At 50.2% G+C, this 21,029-nt stretch overlaps 1 protein-coding gene across 1 annotated transcript in view; it reads right to left on the bottom strand.

The window, feature by feature from the left end:
• Positions 1–21,029, bottom strand: part of GRIK4 (glutamate ionotropic receptor kainate type subunit 4) — a 176,122-nt gene that overhangs the window by 49,274 nt on the left and 105,819 nt on the right. The window contains 5 exon segments of the mRNA XM_042034171.1: positions 740–793; positions 3,675–3,853; positions 8,294–8,459; positions 10,840–10,937; positions 17,726–17,890. Of these exon segments, the coding sequence (XP_041890105.1) occupies positions 740–793; positions 3,675–3,853; positions 8,294–8,459; positions 10,840–10,937; positions 17,726–17,890 (662 nt within the window).

The following is a 21,029-nucleotide window of genomic DNA, read 5'->3' as shown; positions in this document are numbered from 1 at the left end:
TTGGGAGCCACCCATCTGCTGGAGCTTCCCATCTGCACATCTCATTGCTTCTGTCACAATGTCCACAATTCCTGCCTTTGGATGCCACACCAATCGTTTTCCACCTCCCAAAGACCAGTGCAAGCTTTCCCAGCTTTGCAGGAATGACGCCTGAAGATTTTTTTAGCTTTTTGTGTGTTTTTCATACAATTGTAGCCTCGTAGCTTTTTAATATGTAGTTGTTCCCAGCACTGTTCCTGCCCTTCCTCACATTTTAGAACAATAAGCCAACTCTTCCTAACACATTCTTGACGTCCTGGTTAGTCTGATTTTCACGACAGGAATTTCTAACGAGGATGTCTTGTTTTGCACCAGAATTTAAGAGACATAACAAGACACAGAACAACTTGGAGGGGCAGACCCAAGGGTGGGTTGCTGGGGCAACTGGTCCCTCATTGGATGTACCTGCTAGATGCACTAATTGATTAACCTGATAAACATTGCAGAAATCCAATACCAGGGATTTAAATGAAAGCACTGACAGCTTTCATTTAAAAACTGCTTTTGGAATTACTATTCTTGATGTTGTTTGGCAAGATTTTGCCTTTGGATTCTAGGCAGCAGGTGACACCCCTGCCTCCCTCCCTCCCTCCCCACTGCAGGCACGTGGCTCTTCCCAAGGATTCCGTGGGTCAGGGGGATCAGCTCCCATTAAAATGACTCCACACTCAGGCAGGAAAAGCCAGGAAAAACTCCTTACCAGATTAGTGAAGATATAGGTGTAATAGGCAGACGCCATCCCCAGTTCAGCTGCCTGTGAAGGAGAGGAAAAAAGAGATTAAACCAGAGCCTGACAAGCTCCAATCTCCACTCCAGCAAGGCAGAGCCAGGGCCACGTTTTGCTTTTTCAGGCTTATCTCTCCCTGTGAGCGCCGCTATCTCCCTGCAGGAGGGGAGGGTGAGACACAGCAGCACAGTTTGACCTGGAAACTGAGGTCTGGGGAAGCAATTTTTCAGCAGGACTGAGCCTACCTGGGGTCTCCCGCCCACGACAGCCCTGACAGAGCACCTGCACAGGGAGAAATGACCCAGCACTGCCCAAGCTGCAGCTCCAGACCCGTGGGAGCATCCCCACTCCCTCCACAGCATTCCAAGATGGAATTCAGGGATTTCTGCATCCTGCAGGTGCATCCATCCAAGGACAAACTCTAAGGAAGATGCCTGTGGAAAGCAGAAGCTTTTGAACTCCCAACAGAACAGCTTTTTGAACCCTGGGCAGACTCCAGTGGTCCACAGAGACACTGGAAAGGTGAGGCGGGTCCTGCAGCACCAGCCCTGAGAGCTCCAGAACCCCTTGGGATGAGAAATTCCATTATGCTTTTGGAGGAAAATGAGGTTTCCTACTTTGGGTATGGATGCTGCTTTGCTCCTGTTTTGGGACATAAAGGGGGAAAACAGCAGCTGAGAGCTCCAGGCTTGTCCCTTCCACCACAAACACCATGATGGAGAGAGAAAGGCAGGAGAAGCCCTTGGGAGTTACAGAAAAAAGGACAATCAAGTCACTGGTGGTTTTCCAGTTTTATCAGTCAAATGTGGGCTCCAATCCCACAAATTAATGAGCATGGATGAGACCCAGTAACTCAGCCTGTTCTCAGAACTGACACAGGGCTGTGCTGGCCACAGAAATAGAAGAGAAGAGGGCAAAAGTGTCCAGGGATGCAGAGGGAAGGACACAGAATATTCCATGGGGATGATCTGTTCTAGAGATCACAGAGCAGACAACTGAAGCCCTTTCCCAAAATTCTCACTACACAAGGAGTTGGTTGTGGGAACAGATGCTCAGGAAAGTGGGGCATTAATCTGCAGATGCTCCTGGAAGCCTCTGTTCCACTGCCAAGCACAGCTGGTCTAAAATAAAGCTTCCAGACCCTGGCAAAGAGGTTTTCACAGCAGTCCAGACCACATAGAGGAACGGGAGGCAAGGGGGGAAGGACCAAAGGCAGCACCTCCTGGTGCGAGTCCCTTTTTATCCCTCCCAGAAGCTGTGACAACAGGAAGTGAGGGAAGGAAAGACACAAAGAGGCGGCTTGGAGTGCACCTTTCCCTTTTCCTGCCTGTTCTTCACCTGCTCCTGTGGCTCAGGCCCGGCTGTGCCCAGCCCTTTGGCTGCCCATTGTCACCCTGTGCCTCGCCCAGGTCTCAAAACAGACACAGCAAAGCCGTTTGCTCAAGGAGCCCCCCGACTCCAGAGGAGGCCGCCTCATTTTTCACCCCCTACCAGCAAAACTTGGCACCAATTCCCCCTCCTCGTCCCTTCCTGGGGGCAGTGCCAATGCCAGCTCTCCCTGTGACTCACTTTGAGGTCCGAGTGTTTGGTTTCAAGGGCAGAAAACGCAGGTGAGCAGCACGGCGGCGCCTGCGAGCGCCTCTCCCATCCATTCACCTGCCCTGGCAGCTGGGAGTGGGACAGGCTGGGAACGTGGGGAGCAGCCATGTGTCTCCAGCCCATATGTGGAGGGTGAGGGATGAGAAACTGCTAATTCTTCTCGCTGTGCAGCACTGGGACAGACCCAGCAGCGCATTTTTCCTGCTGCTGGTGCCCCGGGGGGTGGGATGAGGATGCACCTGGTGCTTGCCACCACCATCCCTGGCTCCAGCTCTATAAAGAAAACACTTTCCAGCCTCCCAAGGTGCAAGAAGGTGCCAGATCAGGAGCTCTTTATTTATTGCCTTCTGTTTCTACAGCTCTCTAGCTGGAAGGACTGGGTTTTACTGGGAAATCCTGGCAATCTCTGACGTTTCTCAGTGGTGGCAGGAGGAGGCTGGAGCTGGGCAGGGAGATGTGGGTGCCTGGAGAGAACTGCTGTGAGCCTGTGGGAAGTCACTATAGCAACAGAGAAGGGGGACAGCCCTCAGCAGCCAGGCAGCAAAAGGGGAAAAAGGGAAAAAAAACCACCCCCGCCACCACCCCCCCCCCCCCGATTAGACAAACACGAAAAATCCCCCAAACTGCCTGTTTAGGAATAAAAATTGAATGTAGGGGAATAAAAATCTTCTGGGGGGAGTGAGGAACAATAAAAACATCCCTGCTGGCTGTCATCAGAGATAAACCTGACACAGGCAAGGCCTTTGGATGACACATTCCGTGATAAAACAGCCAGGACAGTGTGGAATGCACCAGCCAGGGGATCCCAGTGCTTGGATCATGCCTCCCTTCAGGAATGTGCTTCTTGTTCCCTCCAGGATGTGGGAAACTCTGCTCCATCTGGAGCCACTGCTCAGTTTTGAAGCAGGCTATCAAAACAAGCGCTAAAAACTGCAGCCAGAGACCATTTAAAAATAAACAGGATTAAAATAAAATCTCGGTTAATAAGACAATTAAAATTAAAAAAAAAGGAAGAAGTTAGAGATATAATGGGAGGGGAAAAAAGGAGGCACAAGAGCACTGATGGAGTCATTTCAGAGCTGAGCAGCCCTTCACAGCTCTTTGATGGCAACATCCGCACGCACCACTTGTGGAGAGCAAACACATCCACTCAGAGCAATTAAACCATCACTCCCACACATCCAGCCCTGGAAACTCCATCAGTGGCAATTCCCCTCTGGGCAGAGAGCATTCCCAGCGCTGCTGCAGGACTTTTCACACTCCATCATCACACAGGACCTGGCTGGGGGAGCAGGGGATGGACGCTCACCTTCTGCAGGATGGTGTGGGACATGGAGGCGTTGGCATGCACAATGATGGTGGCTGTCTTGTCATCTCGGATCTCCTTCAGGAGAGGGGTGGGATCCCGGCTGTCATCCAGCATCCGCACCGACAGCGTGTCCTTGGAAATGAGGAACTGCCGCAGCAGCTTCTCCAGGTTTAAAAGGCCTTCGGAGAGAAAAAACACAGATCCCTTTAAATTTGAGGCTTGGTTCTCCCATGGAACACAGTCATCCATGGCAGAATGCATTCCTGAAGTTCTGGGTCTGTGCGCTACAAAGGAAAGGATTTGGGGCTCAGCGCTTGGCCCAGCAGGGAATGAGAAATGATGGAGCTGCTCCAGCTGTTCCCCAGAAAAAGAGAGAGGAAAGGAAAGGATTTGGGACTCAATTCTGGGCCCAGCAGGGAATGAGAAATGACAGAGCTGCTCCAGCTCTTCTCCAGGAAAAGGAAGTGGCCCCAAACTCCTCTTGGGAAGAGATAAAACCATCAGTACATGGTCCAGACAAGGTCTCCATTATCTCCCTGCATGTGGGATTGTTCTGGCTATTGGAGGATTATTCCTCCCCCTCAGCCTTTGCATTTCCAGCTCCCAAATTAAGTGCCCAGGAAGGCGCAGCTTTTTTGGAGATCTTGGAGCGCTCTGATAGGAAGCTGCTCTCTCTTCCAAGGGGATGGGAAGCTCTGGTGAGAGTCACTGCAAAAATACAACATTAAGAAATTGTGACAAAAATAAGGATGGGCACATCAAGGGCTCCTTCCAACACAGCTGCCTTGAAGCCTAATAAGATGTCAAAACTCCGGCTGCAGATTTTGTTAGTCAAGAAAGCAGCTTTGATAGAGCCCCTCTTCTCTCCAGCTGCTGAGTTTCATCAAGAAATAACCTCCTGTCAAGTTTGATTGACCAGAGGGACCAGCAGATGTAATCATCAGCAAGACACACGCAGCCAGCACAGCCACACACCTTAGCCCTACAGGAGGACAACCCCAAAAGAGCGGGGAAAGCTGAGCTGGAAAAACAGAACTACCAGCAGGATCACATCCCAGCTGGTAGAGAGGCAAATTAACCCTCAAGTCACAGTTTTACTCTCAACCTGACTTATTTTTGACTGCACAAATCCTCTCGTTCCCCAGCAGGTCAGGAGGCAGGGAAGGGACACAGCGGGATGGGGTCAGTGCTGGAGCGCTGCTCTCAAGGACTCCCAGCACTTCACAAGGTAACAAAGCAGCGCAGGAAAGGGGACACACCCCAGATGAGGAGCCTCTCGTTCACAGCGAGAGCTTTAAAGCACTCTGAGTTTGCTCTGAGCTCCTGACAATGCTCTTGCCTCTCACCTTTCCTCTGGGTACAGGCAGGAACACAGCAAAGGGTTACAGAAACAGCTGTGCCAGGACTTTTCTGGGTCACACCAGCTTTTTCTTCCTCACCAGGCAGAGAATTCACTCTGCTTACAGCACACAAGGACCTCACCTGAATTCTTCTTTTGTGTTCTAGCCCAAGTGAACAGTAAATTTTACCTAAGCCCTTCATTTGACCCTTGAGGATGTGGAAAGGTTTATTTTCACCTCATTCCACAACTGCAGGGGACCAGACAGGTCGCTGCAAGTTACAGCCCTGACACTACCAAGTTTACTTGCAGCTCATCTCTGCTGCTGTGAAAATTTTTCTAAAGCTCATCAGGCACAGAGAGGAAGAAGTGGAACCATGAGAAAAAAAAAAAAAAAGGGATCATTTGATCTCCAGCTCGAGGAAATTATCATTTCCAGCACGTTAGATCCTACCTGTAGCCTCATCAAGCCTTCTGCTTGCAGCTGCTCTTGCTGTGTGCAGGGAAGTCTCTATTGTGTTCAGAGATTCCCCTTTGTTTGATGCCGGGAGGATGTGAGACTCTGCTGCCAGACTGGGACTTCAGAGGGACATGAACACCAGCAAAGGCTTGCAGACTCCTCCTGGCACCTTTGAAGTACTACAGTGAGGACAGAGAGGCTGCACCAGGCACCTGCTGCTTGAACACTCCCGTGGGGAGCTCTGAGAGAGGTTCAGGCTGGCCTGGGGCAAGTCCTGACCTTGATTATTTTATTTTTCCTTACGCAAACATCCGGAGCTGGCAGGAGCAGCCCAACACGGAGCTCTCAGCACTAGAGCTGCTTCCTGGGAAGCAGCAAAGGCAGGAGCTGGAGCTCTCCTGGAGTGCCACATCCCTGTTTATTGCTCCTGCCCGCGAGGCTCTGCTGATGGAGGACCTGCAGTGCTGCTGATGGCTGCAGTCCTTGACATGGATGGCTGGGAAGAGAACATTCCCATCATCCAGCCTTGCTTTTAATCCCAACACCATCGCTTCAAACACTTCCCTGGGTGTTTGAACCTAAAAAAAATTTTTAAAGGATCAGGGACATGCACAAGGCCTTGGACCTCAGTGTCCTGCTCTCCCTTCTCAAGCCCTGGGTGTTATTCCCTCCTCTCTGACAATCAGAGACGCTCCTAACAAGTCTATGCACTCCTCTATTTGCCTTTTTGGGTTAAAGTTTCTGTGGAACCACACAAAACCTTCCAGAGCAGTGCCCAAACCAGTCAATTTTTGAACATCACAGAGAAACTGAGTCAGATAATCTTATTCTATTCACCAAACCGAGTCACACAAATCCCACTCTATTCATGGCATTACATTTTACATTCCCCACGGCATTAAACTTCAGGCTGGCCCAAGTTCTTTGGCTTTAAGGGTCATTTTCTGCTTCTGCCAGGGGAAATCACAGTCAGTCCCCGGAGGAAGGATGTGACAGGATGAGTGTGGCAGGGTAGGGCCCAGGGGTCCCATCACACAGCCTTGCACTTAAACCAAAGGAGCACCAACTTCCCCTCCTGGGATCTAAATAATAACATCCCTCAAAACAGCATTTCCTCACTGATGAGCAGGCAGCTCGTGTGCTCCCCTCAGCTGCCTCAAGGGAACCTTCCAAAAGCCTGAAATGCCTCCAGTTAGTTGTTTAAGGACCATTCTTAGGAGCAGTGCATGTCCTGAGGGAAAATCAGGGTTTGTGCTCCTACATGAAGCTCAATTAAGCCTTGTCTGTGCTCTGTTACAGTCAGGGTATGTTGGGCTTCGAGCCTGGCTCCGATCAGGTCCTTGCTGAGCACAAAGAGCAGGATGGATGAAAGGCTCCTGCCCCACTGCTTCCCTGGCTCTGGGAAGGACTCAGCACACCCTAAATATTGAGTTATGCAGCAGCACCGGAGTGAAATAAATTGAATTGCTTTGGGTAAGAGAGTTTGATCCAGCTAAATGAAAATCATATTAATCATGGTAATCCCAGCGGGAGGCACCTGGCCCAGGAGTGGGAAGCAGGGCAGGGGTGCAGAGCCCTGTGAGCTCCTGGCAGCAGAGCCCTGAGCCTCCTGCATGGCAGCTGAGAAAACCTAATTATCTTTGCTTCCCTTCTTGCTTAAGGTTAAGGTTAGACAATGAAAAATTCCAGCACTGGGAGTAATGTGGGAGACCATTTGCATGATTTTAATTGCATCATTTTGAGCGAGGCCCTTTCCTGGGGTAAATGTGGGCACGCTCACTGAAGGTGATTTACTGACTTACCTCAGCTGAGTGCCCGCCGTCCTCAGCGCACAGAAAGCACAGAGGAAAGGCAAAGACACTCCTGTTCCTTGTGTCCCCGAGCAGGAATCCCCCACAGCACTGCCCTGCTCACCCAGCTGCTGCTGGACATTTGCCCAGGGCTAACTGGGAATGATCTGCCTTTCCTCCACCCGGCCCAGTCAGAGAGCAGCATTCCCAAAGCTCTCCCTGCACCCACGGGCCTCTCCAAAGCCCCTCTTCCAGGCTGGTTTGTCTGGCAAACTCCGGAGCTGATGGATCTGGCACAGGACAATAAAGGCAGAATTTGTAGGGCCACCCCACACTTGCTGCACAGTGACCTCAGGAAGAACAGGACACGCTTTGCTCCAAGCACTGGGATGCAGAGCCTGCTCCTGCCACACCAGGAGCCCTGCCGAGCTGGAGGTGGCCCTGCCGAGCTGGAAGAGGCCCCGCCGAGGTGGATTTGGCTCTGCCGAGGTGGATTTGGCTCTGCCGAGGTGGAGGTGGCCCTGCCGAGGTGGAGGAGGCCCTGCCGAGGTGGAGGAGGCCCTGCCGAGGTGGAGGAGGCCCTGCCGAGGTGGGAACTCCAGTGTCCAGATGCACCATCACCAGCACGTGTGTGGCTGCAGAGCGCATTGTGGTGACTATTAATCAAATCCTGGTTTTAGGCCACAAACTGCATGTGCCTTTGGGCAAGGCATATTTCAAAGTGCTTTACTCGCCTAAAAATAATCCTCCTAAGCCTTTATTAAAGTTTTGATTTTTCTTATTCAAAGCCCCATCTGTGGAAGCAAAACGCTCTTCAGATGGTCAAACAGAAGGCAGGAGAATCTCTTCCCATGCCCTTTCCTCCTCTGAGAAACACCTCCATGGGGCACCAGGGTGGAGAAACTGCTCTGGAGTGGAAAAAGCTGCTCTGACCAGAGACACGAGGGGACCTGGGACCTTCTCCAGCAAGCACCAAACAAGAAGGAGGTGAAGCAGAGGGGCAGGCAAACCCAGCCTGGCAAAGACTTACATTCAGCTTTGGCACAGATGAGGCAGGCAGTGGTGCAGTTAAAGAAATTCAGGATTCCTGCCACGGCCACGCTGATGTCGGTGTTACTGGGGTGGAGGTTGAGGGTGGTGAACCTCTGGAGCTGCAGCTTCAGGAACTCCTCCGGAGCCACTTTGAAGTGAGGAACCTGAGCGTGGGGAGGAGGAAAGAAAATATCATTAAAGAGGGAAGTAGAAATAAAAACAAGTAAATCTGCGATAAAGGGCCTGTGGTGTGAAGTGCACAGCAGGCAGAAAGTGGAATATCCCAATAAAACTGCAGAAGCACCACTGGAGTCAAGAGGGGAGGGTAGGACTCATGCAGCAGCAGAGGAAAATAATTATCACAGCCACGAAAAGCCACGGGAAGGAGTGGATCAGGAAAAGTCTTGCTGAGCCACTCAGCGAAAGGCAACGGGGGCTGTGATTACAGCCCAGGAAACCTTCCGTGTGAGTTCAACCTGATTAGCTGGGGCACTAATTGTGGCCGGGCCCAGCCTTCATTCGGGGCTGGCAGGCAGGGAGGGACACAGGGGATTATCCAGTGCTGTGAATCCAGCCCTGCCTGCTGCACAGAGGTGCCACCAGGTAATTAATTAGCAGAGATGAAGGCAAGAACAGGATGACCCCGCGCTGGCAAGGCTGGGCAGGGGAGGAACAGCCGCAGCAGCCAGGAGCTTTGGGCATTTCTGATCAACAGGCAGCCAGACAGGGCTGGAACCACCAGTGCTGGCAATGCTGGGCCTGTCATTGATCCAGCAGAGCAGCAGCTGGAGCAGGATGCTGCTCTGCAGGGAATTTCGGGAGCTGGGAAGCCTCAGGGCTCCCTCCGAGGTAGCTCTGCTACACATCCAGTGTGCATGGAATGGGTGGGCAGACACACAGATCGAGCCCAGACACTGAGGGCTCAGCCAGATAAAGAGAGGCAATCTTGTTTCCCTTCTGCCAGGTGAATTATTTTGGAAGAAACAGAAGTTGAAGAAAGGGAAACATCTGCCACGGCTTCGTTAGCCGCGTGTCAGGTTTTCTCTCCCTCCATTATCAGTCCTTCCGAAGCCATCAGCCCCTGCCTCCCACCCCTCTGCTCCTGGGAAAGCCGATTAGCAGCCTGTGATGGCTGCTTCACTGACAGCAGAAGCTGCTGGTTAGCAAGGGGAAGTTAAGGAGTAATAAGCTGCTATCTGCCTTGATTCCAGCCTGCAGCCCTCACCCAGGGAGGGGAAGGTGGATTCCTCTAAGCAGAGCAGACAGGGCAGCTCCTGGCAGCATCCTGATCACTCCTGGGAGTCATCCAGACCCAGCCTGGGACTCAGAGAGAGGTGCAGACAGAGGGGAAGGAATCCACCATCACATCAGCTCCCAGAGCTGAGCACAGCCCTGTTCATCCCCTGCCTCCAGCCCCAGAGTCCTCCTCTCCTTTCCAAGAGCTCTGTCCCAGTGCAACTCCCCTTTCTGGACAGGTGGGAAGGGATTCGTTGGGCCAAAGGCACAGGAGGGGTAACACAGGACAGATTCATCCCCCCAGTGAACATCAGTCCCTCCACCTGGTGCTCGGTGGTTGCCTGGGGACACTGCTCCCTTTCCCTGAGGGCTGGCTGTGGGCACAGGGGCTCTGGCTGGGCTCTGTGCCATGTTTGACACGGTGGCACGAGCTGATGCTGCTGGGATGTAAATCCCAGGGAGTTACTGCAGGTTTACACCGCTTGGAGGGCAGGCGAGAGAATCAAACACCTCCGGAGCGCACCAGCACTCACCTCTCCTTTCTGAAGAGAAAAATACATCAGAAGCCTCAGATCAGAGGCTTGGATTGAATCTGAATTTCAGAGGAAAAACACTTGCAGAGTTGCCTTTCCTGGGATGGAGCACGTGTCCATGATATTTAGCAGGAGAAAACACTACAAAATACCCCCTCCTGCTGCAGCCCGGTGCATTAGGGCTGAAAGATCCCTTCCCTCTCCTCAACACTCCAGGAACAATGAACAGCACTCATTTGTGAATGCAAATTATTTACAGTGCTCAGTCCCAGCCTCCTCTCCTCGGAGGCTGGGCTCCAGAGAGAGCCACTAAATGGCTGAGAGATGTTATCTGGCTTTAAAGGGATGAACTATGAGAAGAGAACTCAATTTCTTCTCCCGTGTGCAGAGCCAGATCAGTGTAGGATGGTTCGAGGCTTATAAAATATTAAATCCAGCACATAGTCTGGACACAGATGAAAAAAGGGGCTGAATTGGGTGGAAGAGCAGCAAACATAAAGCTCCCAAGTACGTGCACAGTCATGTCACAGCAGGGGCTGTGGATTTGCATCCAGCAGGGCAAGCTTTGGGGTTTGCACCCCTCAGTCAGTGGGGACGTGGCTGTGTTGGTGATGGATGTAAGGGGAGTTGGAGCCAAAGGGGATGCAGAGAGGAAAAGAGAGGCAGAAAGAGGGAGGAAAGGGAAAAGGAAGACATTTCAAAAGTTGTGCATTAGGAGGAGGGGTGATAACCACGCTGTCCACTCTGACCATCACAGGGGAACCTCTCCACTTACCTCCTTCTCCCCACAGATGTTGCTGATAATCGAGCTGGAGGCTGGGCTGGAGGAAGGTCCCAGGACTCCCACCACACCTTTGGGGAGAATCTGGCACACTGTGGGCACCAGAGAGAGCGAACAGGCGTCAGAATTTATCCCAACTTCCAGCAGACGGTCGTGCTTACAGTGCCTGCTGCACCTCAGCAAGGAGGACAGGGCATCATCTCCTTCACACAACACCCTCTCGGCCATTTCCATCCCCAAAATCCCCTCACGCCCCCTGAAGCACTGTCACCCTGCCTGTGGCACTCTCCATCTTTCCCCAGCCTTTTAAAACCCCACCTAAACTCCCGTCACATCCCAGTATCCTCCTCTCTGACTGCCTTGTACCATCCCTTTCTGTCCCCAGGTTAAAACATGAACTGAACTTTATGGAAGATGCTACACACAGCAGTGACCTGGCTTCAAGCATCAAACAGACTTGTAGGAATTTCTCCCCTCATCTCTGCAGAACTCAGTGTGAAAATAAGGATTGCTTTGCTGGTTTTCATTTGTTTTGTGTTATTTTTTCCCTGGCAGGAGTTAAATCTTCTGGTTCCACGCCAGCAAGGTTAGCGGAGCCATAAAAAACACCTGACAAACTGAACAAGTTAAATCTCTCCCCGGGTTAAACTGCAACCTTTTTTTGGCCTTTTAATTCACAGCACAAATCCAGCTGAACTGCACTCCCAGGAGCAGCCCAGCTGGTGTCACCTCCCTGCTGCCATCCCCATCCCCTGCAGCGCTCAGAACCCTTCCAGCAGAGCAGGAAAAACCTCATGAACAAAAGGTGAGAGCCCCTCATGCCTCAATCCCTGAGCTCCAAAAGCCTCCTGTGCTGGCCACGGCTCCTTCTGCAAAGCCAGAGCTGCCTCAGCAACCTCACACACCCAGCTTTTTCCCCAGAACAAGCCACATTTGCTCAACTGGAATCTTTCAGAAGAAATTGGATACTGAAGGGGAGGAAGGAGGCACCAAAGGGAGAAAAGAGGCACCAGAACTCTTCTCAGTTCTGGCTCACAGCATTTTTGTGTGTGAAAACCAAACCACTGCATCACAAAGCTGAGATTTTAAAGACTGGGGCTCTTCAGTATCAAACCTGCCTCCTCCCCTGGCTTGCACCTCAGACCAGCTCCTGTGAGGGCTGTGAAGAGCTGTGAAGAGTTACCCAAGCAGGAAAAATTCAAATCCGAACGTAGGGTTTTTTTGGTAGTAGAGTGAATTCATCATCAAAACTGCTGAGCTACAGATCAGAGCAGGTTTTTTAGCAACTTTGAGTCTTTAAATCAAGGCTGGAAGTGAAATGAAAGCTTACACCGTGCTTGGGGTGGGTTTAGAACAGCGAGTGTGGGGTTGAGTGTGGGGTTTGGGAAGTTAACATGTCCAAGTCCAAGTTTTCCCAGAGAAGCTGTAGTTGCTCCTGGATCCCTGGAAGTGTCCCAGGCCAGGTTGGACAGGGCTTGGAGCACCTTGGGATAGTGGAAGGTGTCCCTGCCCATGGCAGGGAATGGAATCTTTAAGGTCCCTGCCAATCCAAACCATTCTGTGATTCTCTCATCTCCGGCCTTAGACTCCTCAAGCCTTCCCAGCCTCACGTCTGGAAGAAGAGGCCCAAATGTCATTTAGTTTTTCACTCTGGGGAATTGGTTTTACTTCTCCTTTGAAGAAAAAACTCCTTATCCTCCCCAGTCCCCACCGATTGCTCCAACTTCTTACAGAAAGTGCTCATGAAATGCAAACATCTCCTCTTGGGTTTTCCTTCTTTCTGAGCTCCCTCACCCTCCAACAACTCAATCTCCTCCAGAACGAGGGATATTTTTCTGCAGCATCTTCAAAGGAAATCCAGGGCTTGCTTCTCCTCCGTGCTTAAAAAATTTACAGCCACTTACACCTCTCCGGAAGATCCTTTTAAATAAAGAGCAGCAGTGGTTTGAAAGCCTCGCCTGCTGCCTCAGCAGCACTCACCAGTCCCTCTCAGCTCTGCCATTCAGCATCCAGGAGGAAGGAGCTGCTCCAAGCCCTCCCTTATCCACAGGTCACCAGGAAAAAGTTCCTGGGGAAAATTTTGACAGGAAAGTTTGGTGAGTGCTTTGCTCCTCGTGCCTGGTAGCAGGGACAAAAAGTGGGTTAGGTAGCCATAGCAACGGAGGAGCAACAATGGAGGAAGAAAAAGACCTGGCTTGTCACTACCAGGGGGAAACATCCACAAAAATGAAGGAAAATGAATGGAAACAAAGTGGAGGTGCCTGAGGCAAAGGTTTTGACCACATTTGGAAAGCTCCTTCTGTAATCCAAGCACATTTCCTATTTCAGAGTGTTACCTGATGCTGTCAGGTCTTCACAGGGAGAAAAGGCTCGACCTTGCTACTGCCGTGGGCATTCAGGGATGAGGAAATGTTGGTCCTGTATCCCAAATCCATCCATGATAATGACAGGGACCATAACTATGGACAATTACAGAGCCCCTGCCACTCAAATCCCTTCATACTCCAGCACCAGGGCACCACCAGAGCTGTGGGATGTGCAGGGCACTTTGTGAGTGCTGCAGGCTCCACCAGCTCTGGGTTTCTGTCCCAATTTTGATGTTGTTTAGAACTCAGGGTCTCAGGAAATGCTGGACAATGAAGAGGCATCACTTTAAGAACCTCTTTACCATGGGCACCACTGACCATCCTGGATCAGGTGTGTGTTCAGGGCACAGTGACCCTCCTTTCACACAGCAAGGCTGTGTCCAATTGTTTCCATGAATATATTTGGGAATTAAGTCCAGGTTTGGACACTTGGGACGCAGAAAGGTATTTTTTAAAGCCAGGCAGAACTGCAAACTTATTTTTGAACGTGAAAAAGCACAACAAATGAGTAGCTCTGATGATAAATGGATGTACATCCCCTCAGACGTGGGCAGAGTCTGTCTTTCACTTCCCGAGAGGCCACGGCACCTGGAAAACATTTATCCAAATTTATCCTGTTCAAAGCAGGGCTGAAAGCTCCCTCCAGAGAGAGGGGCAGAACACAGCATCTCTTTCAGTGCGCAGAGATAACCGAGCCAAGAGTTTCCAACAGAATGCAGACAAGATTCCTGGCTCTAATTCCAAATAAATGAGCAGGGAAGGTGTGCAATTACCTCAGCAGCTCCCTGCCTGCAAAACACAGCAGAGATCTCCAGAGACAGGGACTGCTCATGGGATTCTCAGAGAGAAAACACCAAGTGCATAAACAGAAGGGGTTCTAGGGATACTCCTGGAGCATCCCTTGGGCTTCCTGACAGGAACCTGCAACCTCTGGAGAGGTTGGGGATGCCCTGGAAGTTTCCAAGGCCAGGTTGGACAGGGCTTGGAATAACCTGGGATAGTGGAAGTTGTCCCCGCCCATGGCAGGGGTGAAACAAAATGATCCTTAAGGTCCCTTCCAACCCCAACCCCTCTGTGATTCCACGATTCCAAGATAACCAGAGCAGGCTGAAACACGAAATCCCCATAGAAGTGGTGGCACAGGTAACAACAACACGAGGACGCCCTGTGAAAGGGCACTTTGAAATACCGGTGTGGATAAATCAAAATCTGCAACTCTCCAGCTGCTCGCTGGCTCTTGATCCTGAGCTGCCCCAGCGTGTCTGGATTCACAACAAAGAGGAGCTTCAAAGGCTCACGAGGCCGTAGGGGACAGGGTGACAAGCAGGGAAATCTGTCCTGCCCGGGCATCAAATGGAACAAGGTGGTTTAGATCAAGACATGATTAAACAAGGCGTTCTGGAGCTGCACAAAAGGAGCTGGAACATCAAACACAAAGAGGGAACAGGCTTTCCTTGTAACAGCAAAAAAAACCAGGCTCTGCCCATAACCTCTCCCTGCAACCTCCTTAAAATCACACAGGAACAGCCAAAGTTTGTGTTCATTCATATCTAAAGCTGGAATAGCAAACCAGGCATGAATGTGATGGACTGACTCAGACTTTACTGCTGGAGCAATTGAGATTTTGGGGCTCTCTAACATTAAAACACTTGAGTCAGGCAGAAGGAAAAATGGGAGGAAAACAGCTCCAGAAAAAAAACAAAAAACAGGAAGAAAATCAAACCAAGCAACAAAAAAACCCCAAAAAAACCCCCAAAAACAACAACAAAAACCAAAACATACAAAAAACCCCAACCCCTAAATCCCCAAAGACAAAACCTAACTCCCCAAATCTCTTCCTCCTCTTGTATATGCAATACACAGTGTAATCCCAGCATTCCTAGATGTGTCAGCTAAAGCATGGAGCTGTGATATTTCGGAGTGAATCAAAGGGTGTGAAATGTGAGAACAGCATTAAACAGCTGTAAACAGCTCTGCAGTCACAGGTTAAAACATCTCAACAGTTTTTATTAATATTGTGTGTCATAACAAATACCAGCAATGTATTGAAGCATTTGAAAGCCATGAAAGCCTTGAAATTTAAGTTAGGGGATCTGATTTTCCTCTGCCACCAGGATAAATCAAGAATAACATCAGTGACATTAATAGCGGAGCTATACAGAATCCAGATTATTCCTTTTCTAAGAAAAGCTTCCAGACATTTTTTCCGCTCTGAAGAAGAGGCAAATAACACACTGCAAAATTCACCAAAATCAAGTCCATTTGCTCCAATTTCTACTCTATAAATCCAAGTAAAGAAAACAAAGAAAATCGCCCCAAGGTGAAAACTGGAAATGGGAGATGCCTCTTCCTCACCTGCCCTGTTTTCAATTCCTCCCCAAACACAATTTGCTGAAATCAACAATTTCTTGCATAATATTTCATTCTCAGCCAATTAATATTCTTCTCCTTGAGAAACCTCCCAAGAGAAGAATTCCTGAGCAGTGTTACAGGCTGGAAATAAGACAGAAATCCCTTTCTTGATCCTTACAGCAGCTCGGGGGTCACTGCAATCAAGTCTCCTTCCCAAAATTAAAGGCCAGGAATGCTGCTACACACTGGATATTTATGAGGAAGGAACAAAAATGGAGCTAAAAATGCTGCTGGGTCCTTCAAAGACAAAGAAGGCTCAGGAAAACGAGGCATTTTCTCATTTTCTGGGAGTCTTGCAGGGAGATTTGGGATATTTTAAGGGGCAAACTGGGAATGAGCTTGGAGCGAGTCCAGAGGAGGCCACCAAGGTGATCAGAGGGATGGAGCAGCTCTGCTGTGAGGAAAGGCTGGGGGAGTTGGGATTGTTCAGCCTGGAAAAGAAAAGGCTTTGGGATGACCTCATTGTCCCTTCCAGCTGAAGGGAGGGAAAGGGAAAGATGGGGAGAGACTTTTGGAGGGATGTAGTGACAGGACATGGGGGAATGGCTTCAAACTGGCAGAGGGGTGGGATAGATGGGATATCGGGAAGGAATTGTTCCCTGGGAGGGTGGCAAGGCCCTGGCACAGGGTGCCCAGAGAAGCTGTGGCTGCCCCTGGATCCCTGAAAGTGCCCAAGGCCAGGTTGGGGTGGAGCTGGATGAGCTTTAAGGACCCTCCCAACCCACACCAGTCTGGTATTCTGTGATTCCGTGCAATCCAGGCAATTCCCATCCCTTCTGCAAGGTCTGGCCAGGGACACTGGATCTGCCCTAATGCTGTGCCAAGGGAGGGGACAACAGGGTGTGCACAATGGAGATGGGGAAGACCAGGAGAATATTGAAAAAAAATGAGGGATCCAAAGCAGTGGAGAAGTGCTGGGTGGAAGAGTCGCTGAGCTGGGGTTGATCTGGGCTGCTCCCGGGTGACAGGCTCTATAAATAGCGCCCAGGTACTCGCTGAGACGCGCTTTATTAACAGCACATGGCTATAAATAATGCAAATGCTCCTTCAGGAAATGAAGGAGCCATGTGCTGGTCCCACAGAGCCTGCTCTGCCAGCTCACCTGGAGAATCCTCAGCACTGCTGGGCACAGGGATGCTCAGGGCTGTGCACAACACGCAGCGAAACTCCGGGAAAAGCCAGCCAGCCCCAAACCACAACACTCTGCCCCACTTTTTTGGGGATACCCTGCAAATCACACAGTCGTGGAATGCAGAGCCACTGGGAAACGAGTCTAAAAACCCTGTTATTTAAAAGGATTCCTCCAGCTTTTTTGAGCCAAGTGGTACTAAAAAATTATAGCCCTCTCTTGAACTCTAAAGGTCAGCTTGACAATGATCCTATAAAGAGGATTTCCTGTTCCAAAGGGTTTCCCTCTTACAGGAAAGCACTACCACAGACCTTTAGGGTTTCTTTCAAACTGTGGGACAGTGACCATCAATTTCTTTTTTATTCACCAGCACAGAACTGGCACATTGGGCATCCAGAGGAACAACCCTAATAAAGAACAGTTTCATTAAGGGACCTTAAAGTGCCATGGGAAATCTGCTGCTCTTTCGAAATTAGCTCTTCTTCATCCCCACGATTTCAAACATCACTTGAAAAACTTCACTTGGTGTAAATAAATCCACTGCCAATCTCGAGCTCTGGGAAGAGCTGTCATGTTTGCTGACACACAGGATTCCACAGGGTTTTAAAAACAACTTAATTGCACCCAACTTGCCCGAGAGTCTCTTGCTTGCTCACCATTAAATGCTCGACAAAGGATCAGCATTACCCCTGCTTATTGACAGGCAGATTAAAGGAAATTATTTGTCCCGAGCCACTGAGTGGTGGCAAAGCTTACTGGGGGCAGGGATCCTCTCAGTGCACGCCTGGGCTCACACCAGCACATTTCATTTCACCTCGAATGAAAACTGCTCTCTGCAAGGAGCAAAGGAACTGAGAGAGAATTTTTTTCTCTCTGTCCCCGTTTGACTGCCACAAAATCACAAGTTCAGTGTGCCAGACACCTCCTGGGAGCCGGCAGGGAGGAGGGCTGGGCTCTCTGGGGTGGTACTCACTGGTCTCTGCCGTCTCGTACTCGCTGTCCCGCAGCAGCTCGAAGATGTCCACCTCCACCCTGGCCTTGCCCGCCCGCTCGGGCGCGCGGTTGATGCGGTTCTTGGCCAGGGTGATGGAGAGCCTCTCCCCTCTGCTGCACTCCATGGGATCATCCAGGATGGCAGCTGTGGGGGGAAGAAGGTGTTGGCACCGGTTAGGCTTGGGATCCGCACTCCCCTCCCATGCCCACGCTCCCTGATCCCTGCAGGAGCTCTGCTGCTGCTCCCGTCACCACCCGATGGCGCATCCTCCTTCCCACACGTGGCCTTTCCCGCTGCTTCTCCCACTCCCCAGGTCTTGCCAGACAGGTGGGTGGTGAAATCTCGGCAGCAGCCTCTGTTTTACCTGCTGGAATGGCACAGCACAGCCACCCACACTGCCAGGCTCCCAGCACCCACTGCCACACGGGCTGGGTGCTCCCAGAGAGGCACATCCAGCTGTCCAGCCCAAAAAACGCAGATCCAGGCACCGCCTCACATCCCAACAAAGGCAGAACGTCCCCAGAAACCCCCAGATGGTTCCTTTGTGGAAGCATTGAAAGGGAGCTGAGAGCTGGAATATTTCAGGAAGCACGTGGGCAGCCGTGGGTGGGGAGAGACAAATATTTTTCAAACAGAAGGCACTTGACTCTTGAACCCAGCTCCTGGGGCTGCCCACTCAGAGCTGTGTGAGGCAGAGGGAGGTGGGGAGGGGTATTATTTTTGTTTTCTTGAGGGAAGGCATAAAGGATTCAGGAGTGGAGCATTCGTGCCAGAATTTCATGAGGAGCTGGCACCCCAGTGGGTTTTTTGGTAGGGAAAAGCAAAATTGAGCTGAGAACTGAAATAAAACCCAGCAGGGATACCCTGAGTCCCAAGAGCAGGACACCCAGATTTGGAAGGCAGAGCTGACTGGGACCAGGCTTAGAGCAGCTCTGGGATGTTGTGCTGGAGGTGGCACTGAGGGATCCACAGAGGGATCTGGGCTGTGCCTGGGAGCTCCTCATTGCTCCTGTCACCCCTCACTGCCACCAGAGTCTCCAACACGGCCCAGACGCCTCTGGCTGGGGCCCAGGCTCCTTTTCCTTTGGCTTTCCTGCCCCTGAGACTCGCTTTGACCAAAAAACCTCAAAACAGAGCCCGATTTCAACACCCAGCTTGCACCACGTCTCAGGGCTCTTTTCCCAGCCTTGTCCTGCTCATCCCAGTGGGATCTTTTCTCTCCTGGCACAACTGCAGAGCATCTCTGTGTCTCTGCCCTGCCCTAACCCCAGCAGGGGAAGCCCAAAGATGGCCCACACCAGCCTGATTTACTTCACATCCTGATAACACTCAAGAATTCCTTCTTTTCCTATCTCTTCCCAGTTTTATGGGAGCTAAATTGAGTTCATCCTAATCTCATTATGCAACAAAAAAGGTTGTGCTTTCCTCCAAGGCCAGGAGCAGGGTTTTAGGATATTAATATGACCGGTGACTGCTTTTAATTACGACAAAGCTGGGAGAACAATTTGCTGCAAACTCCACTTTTCCAGGAGAGAAGCAGAGGAGAAAGTTTCTCACTGACAAAACATTTCCTCCAGCCCTGCTCCCAGGGAAGGGTAAATCCAAGTGCTGAGTCTGATGAACAACACCAAATGCAGCTCCTGCTCAGGTGCTGATGCTGCAAAATTAAAGATCAGCGGTGGGGGAGTGGATGTCAGCATTCTCAGATTCATTAGTTTCTAATTTAAAGCTTCAAAATCACTAAATTAGGGAATGTTTTCAAGTATTTTCCTAATTGGCAGCTTTCAAACAAAACCCACTTTCACTGACGTACAGTTAAATTATTTTTAAGTATAAAAACAGTCAAAACCAAAGCATTTTGAATCATTTCCTCAAGCCAGCTAGGCAAAAAAGTTTGCACAAAGATTTTTTTTTTTTTTCTCTCTATTCAGGATGGGCTTTTCTATTCTTATTTTTGAGAATCTTGAGAACTTCCTTAAAGGTGAAGGGAAGAAGGGGAGAAGGGGAGAAGGGGAGAAGGGGAGAAGGGGAGAAGGGAAGAAGGGAAGAAGGGAAGAAGGGAAGAAGGGAAGAAGGGAAGAAACCCAAAATAACAACAGCAAACTCTTTTCCCTACTCAGCTCTGGTTAAATTTGAACTTTGGGGGAAAATACAAGAGGAAGGGGAAAGTGCAAGTTTTGGAAAATAAGGAATTCAGATGGAGAACCTGGATCCAGGATGGAAGTGGCAGCAGCATTCCTAGAACCCAGATGAAACTCCAGCAGAGCTTCCAGTCTCCCTGTGGGATTTGGGATAGGAAACCAGCAGAATGTGCTCATTTTGGGAGACTGGTTACTTTAACTAAATATTGAACCAGCCCCCAGGACTGGGGAGGTAATGAGGCTGAACTAATCTTTATTTATTAAAGCTGGAGGATGAAAAAAGGTCATTTAATGTTTAAAAAAGGTTGGTTTTAAAGCTTCATGGCTCAGGACACTGTGCCAAAGCTCATCTAATAGTGGCATCATTAAGTATGAACGAAAATCTTTATAGAAATTCCCTTTCATCTCTTCCTGTCTATTAAACAGGGGAAGATGCATCAAGTAAATCTTTAATCCTGAAGACTTACAGCAACGTCTTTGAACTTTGTTGCCCTCAAAAATCACTTCTATCTTCCCCATCGTGATAAATGTCTCCAGTCCGGACTGCTTCTCCATGAATGATGAGAAAAATACTGCACAGGGAGCCAGGAGCACCTGGATCTGCAGCGCCTGCCTCAGCACTGCTCAGGATTCCCCAGGCACTGAGAGTCGAGGGAAGCCAGCAAGGACTGAGCTCTTCTCAGGAAGAACATCTCTTCCCATGGGATGGTCCAATCCTGACAGAAAAACATCCCTTATGTCGTAATAATCAGCTTTTTACTCAATATGTGCAGCTTTCCATACAATTAACACAAAATCCACACTCCAGAAGTGCCAAAACCAGGAGAGTTCATCCCTTTGGAGGAGCTGGGTAATAATCAATCAAGCTTCAAGCAACAAGTGACTTCCACTGCAGATCTCCATCAGACACAGATTTCAAAGGCAACCCTCAAAGTGAATGATTCAACAGCAAGAAGCAAAAAAAAATAAAGGTATAATTGGGAGCCAGAGAAATGCAAGGGGATGGGATGGTGCCTTCTGAGAAAAGCAGATTTCAGTGACTGTCCTGCAGGGATTTCCCAGCCCTCGGGGATGAGCAGACAGGATGGGGAGACAGGAGACAGGAGCAGGAATTGGTGCTCTCTGCTGAGCCAGGGACTGGG

This window comes from Corvus kubaryi, unplaced genomic scaffold (assembly GCF_017639235.1).
Source record: "Corvus kubaryi isolate FWS band 111438036 unplaced genomic scaffold, C.kubaryi_AGA036_p1.0 37367, whole genome shotgun sequence".
NCBI classification, from domain to species: domain Eukaryota; kingdom Metazoa; phylum Chordata; class Aves; order Passeriformes; family Corvidae; genus Corvus; species Corvus kubaryi.
Note: the sequence above shows the minus strand (reverse complement) of the source record. Positions and strands in the feature narration are given on the sequence as shown.